A 4,669-nucleotide genomic window follows, 5' to 3' on the forward strand; every position below is an offset into this window, starting at 1 on the left:
GATACAAAACAGAATGAGAGTGAATAGGCAGCTTCTTATATAGGCAGAATTCCAATATGGCCGATCTTTGTCGTTCTCATTAAGTTCCAGATGTTTCTGCCAAATGTCATGTGTAAGTTGCTCCATCTCATTGTTGTGTTGTGAACTGTTCTTGTGTCGCGGATTATTTAAATGTTGTCGTGCTGCAAAAATTGTTAAAATAGGGAAAAATACGTCCTGAAAGAATGTACAAATGAAAAGTAGCCGAATCACAGATGTGAAACAAATGTGAATCACATTTTTTCACATTTCCACATTTGATTGGTAATTTTGTTGTGGCACTCAAAAATAGTATTTCTATATGTGACATGTGAAATGTGACAAATATGCCATATCTAGGCCGGTGACAGTCAAAAGTGGTCAAAAAATGACTGAAAAGTGTTTTTTTCTGTTTTTTATGCTAATTGAGCTGTAATTGTATTTCTTATTGTCTTCTTGCGATGGAATCAGCAACTAATTTATAGTTACTGGGTAAATAGTGTCACTCTCAAGCTTTCTGTAACCGATGTAAAGAAAGTTTGACGTAAAATATCTCATGAAAAGAGCCAAACATTGAATTTCTTTGGACTGGTCTTTTTTAAAAATGCTAACTTAACACTTTCACACTGTCGACTTTATTGTCCATTTACTTAACAGATCAATCTTTGCAAGTTCAACTTTCATCTTTTTTAAATGTGGGATTAAATGCGCCAGTACAAATAATTAACGATTCCAGCAATTACCAGATTTTTGTTTCCAATCGAATGGGACACAAGCAACTTGACTTTTAACAGCAAATCCGCGAAATTCTCGACAAGTGAAAATTGAAGCCACCTCCGATTTTAATGGTTGATGGCTTAACGGAATCCTAAGGCCAGCCTTAGAAATTTGTGGAACAACTTTTTCTTAGTGTGCTTTAATTCAGGCTGCAGGACTGAGTGAGTGATTGTGTTTATGATTTTCAAATGTGACAGCAGAACAAATGAAAAATTTGAATTAGGTCTCTTTCGTGCTATGTGTACGATGCTTTGAGAGATAATAGTTATTTACGTATCGATTGAGGAGGTCGAAAGAGTTACGTATTAAGAAGGCAGACTAGGTTACAAAGAGCCCTCTGTTGAAAGCTTCATGTAAACACTCACTTTTGTATGAAAAATATTTGGAAAATAACTCATTTTGGGAATCCATTTTTACGTGTAATTTACGTTGGGGCACTTGGCGGCTTAAATAGTCTTAAAGTTTGGACCTTTATCTACAAAATTGCTGAAAAATATGTTTTAAAAATTGCATCAAACGAAAGACATTACGGTTTTAAAACATCGCTTCACTGGACACAAAACATGAAGAATTTCACTTTATTTACACGTCTAAACACACTGCCTCCAACTTTTTATTATTAGAATTGATAATGCACACACTTGTCTACCAAATTCCAGAATTAATTTGACAAAAATCACTTTTTGTTAATTAGAAACAGAAAATAAAACCCGAAATTGTTCAATAACTGCCATTTTTTCAATTGTTGAGCTTCGATTTCGCCCCTTCGGCTTACAATTTTCTGTCACTTTCGGCCCGTGGGTTTACATTTTTTTCTTTCGTCCCGCAGTAGGAAGCATATAAAAACTAAATTTTAACAAATCGAACATTTTCATTTGACCGGACCTCATCATTAAAAGTGATACGTTTTTGTAAATCAACGCAAAGTATCGGGACTATTTGCATTCTACATCAGTTAGTTTTTTCGTACGCTTGTTGCTCATAGATTACCAAGCAAAAAATCAGAAAACATTTCTTTACGCGCCTTCGGTTTTCTAGATTTCATCAGTTATGGTGATCATTTCTGATCAATGCACACAGATCATGGGATCCTTTGTGCTACCCTGTCATCATTAAAATCTTGAAGCCCTTTTTATTTTTTATTTTATTTTATTTTTTATCGTTTACCGACCAACTAACAGGCCGAGGCCCAATGACAAGTCAGTCCATACAAATGAAAATAATGATAACAAAGGGAAAATCACAATAAGTTTAGAAAATCAAACATAAAATCAGAAAATCAAACTTTTAGGACTTTTAGGACTTCAACTCCTTCTCAACCTATTACCTTACGCTCTACACGAGCCACTCCAGGCGAGCAAACTGATCCCTATGATTAGGTACCAAAATGATCAGCTAATCTCTAGGGCAGAAAGCAAAGAGTGACTGGCGTCAACCTCGCTTCATTAGATTGTGATTGTCAGAAAGCCACTGGGAGGACGGCTGCGTCTCACCCCTTAGGCCTTACACTAATGAAAGCAAGTAAGGCAACATTGTCGCCCGAATCACAGTCCTTGTCATTGAGATTGACAAAGCCTGTGATTTACATTCCGCTCGATATTAACCTGGTCCAGTCTCATATTTCATCAGACTAGCCCGTTCGAACGTAAGCTTTCTCTGCAGTGAGCCAATATAAAAGCCGAGCCAGGCAGAAGCGTCACTCAACAGTGTGCCACCAAATGGCCAACCGCCAAACTTTACCATTATTTAGCCCAAAAGCCCTTACTTCCAAATTAGACCAGTCAGTTGACGAACCAGCCACCTTTGAGAAGAGGGCCTTCGGTGCAAAAGGCAAGGTGACAGCTTGTCCAGATTATGACACACTACTGAATAGCACAACGACCCGACACGGCGACCATATCGTCCCTTTGCAAAGAGTTTTGCACAACATCGAGTACATTCCCCGGATATAAATTCAGAGAGCTGTACACTGATTGAGTGTATGCTGTCTCTGCGAGGAATCAAAATAAAAGCCGGTAAAAACTAGCATCTCTCAGCAGCATAACACCACCAATCCATCCGTCGACCTTGTCCACTCTATAGCCCGAACGCCTAAGCTCTATGAATAGTCCGGATCATTTTACTCATATAGAAGCAAAATAGGACCTAGCCACATCATTGAGTAAACTTTTAGACCATAAACCAGCCGAAGGACAAAGCTGGCGAGTGAGGCAAAGCAACTAAGAGTCCTGGTAGTGACACACCACTAAGAAGAGTACCAATCTCGACAAGCCTTCCTAATGTCTCTCCGCAAAGAAATTCCGCTTACAGCGTCCAAAAATTCACTGAAACACGTTCTCAAAATATTCGTCGTGAATTTCTGGTGGATCCAGCTGTCACTGTCTTTCACTGATATGCTTATACACGTACACAGTGTGAGGTTATGACGAGCACCGTATCATTAGCCGCACGAAAACGCTGGTTTATTGGATGATTATACGAGAAATCCAACTTTACCGGCGACCGTGGCACTTCATAACTGAGATTTAGTCAACAGAAATGTTTTTCTGGTCAGTTCTGACTACAAAAAGTATAATTAAATTCAGACACAGAAACAAAACACTTGTTGACGTTTGCAGTGTTGTCAGCTGCAGTCATGCGCCTTCGGTTAGAGCAGAACGTTTTCGAAATGGTATTAGCTTCCATCGTCGGTTTAACATTGTTATCAATATTCACACTGAGTGTATCTTGCGGTCGAACTAACAAAACTGTAATAGACAGTGATCCAACTGATAACGCCCGACGGCTGGTTTATAATTTTCTCAACGAAACGGAAAATAAAATTATTCCCGGTCTTGTGATCAGTGTATCCGTCAGAGGTGAACAGAAATGGTTGGAGGGTTTCGGCGTAGCTAATATCGAGCACAATATTCCTATGACGGGCGATGCAGTGATGCAAATTGCCTCCATTACAAAATCATTTACCGTTGGCTTGGCGTCTCGTTTGATGCAGGAAGGAAAACTTGATTTCGACTTGCCTATCAAGGAGTATTTCCTGTTTCATCAAGATGTTCCCGATAAGAAATGGAACCACAAAATTGCGAATGTCACTTTGCGGCAACTTCTCCAAATGACGGCTGGAATTCCGGAATCACCGGAAGACGATGAAATCGGAAAATGTCTTCGATGTGCAAACCAAACAGATCGCCTGATCCTGATGCAAGACAAACAGTTGGATTTCGAACCGGGAACGAATTTCACTTATTCTAATTATGGATATGAATTGGTTGGTGCGGTCATCGAATCCGTTCTTGACGCAAATAAGACTTTCGATGGAGCGATGACGGAGATGATTGATTAGGAATATTTTGAATTTGAACAAAACCGAACAAAACGTCGATGATCTCTCCAGAAATGCTGATACCGAACATTGCATCGTACTATTATATCCAAAACGAGACCAACAGTATCGTCAACAGTGGAATGTGGGAAGAGCTATTCTTAAATGATTTGCATGCCGCTGGTGGAATCATGAGCACAATGACAGATGTGGTAACATATGGTCAGATCTGGTTGGATGCGTATTTTGGACGAAGTGAGCATTTCCTGCAACAAGCCTCAGTCAAGAGCGCTTGGACACCGACGACTGTCAGTTCTTTACCTTATGGTATGGGTTTTGTGATTCAAAATGCTACTGCAGACACACCGAACGATAAACACGTTATTTGGCATGATGGTGGAAGCTTCGGTTGTAGTTCAATGCTTGCCATCTATCCAGATACAGAAGTAATCGTTGCCGCTTCGGTAAATATGGGAGACCGTTCTGTGAGAAGCTTCATATTAGACAGCAATTTTGATGATCTATTTATAAACATTGTTTAAATGAAAGGGTTTC

General features: G+C 39.4%; 1 protein-coding gene across 1 annotated transcript; it reads left to right on the forward strand.

The window, feature by feature from the left end:
- The first annotated feature begins 3,463 nt into the window (after window positions 1–3,463).
- Window positions 3,464–4,135, forward strand: LOC119083414 (serine beta-lactamase-like protein LACTB, mitochondrial). The gene has a single exon (XM_037193133.1). The coding sequence runs from the start codon at window positions 3,464–3,466 to the stop codon at window positions 4,133–4,135; it is 672 nt and encodes a 223-aa protein (XP_037049028.1).
- The last annotated feature ends 534 nt before the right edge of the window (window positions 4,136–4,669 follow it).

Source organism: Bradysia coprophila, unplaced genomic scaffold (genome assembly GCF_014529535.1).
Source record: "Bradysia coprophila strain Holo2 unplaced genomic scaffold, BU_Bcop_v1 contig_63, whole genome shotgun sequence".
Classification (NCBI taxonomy): domain Eukaryota; kingdom Metazoa; phylum Arthropoda; class Insecta; order Diptera; family Sciaridae; genus Bradysia; species Bradysia coprophila.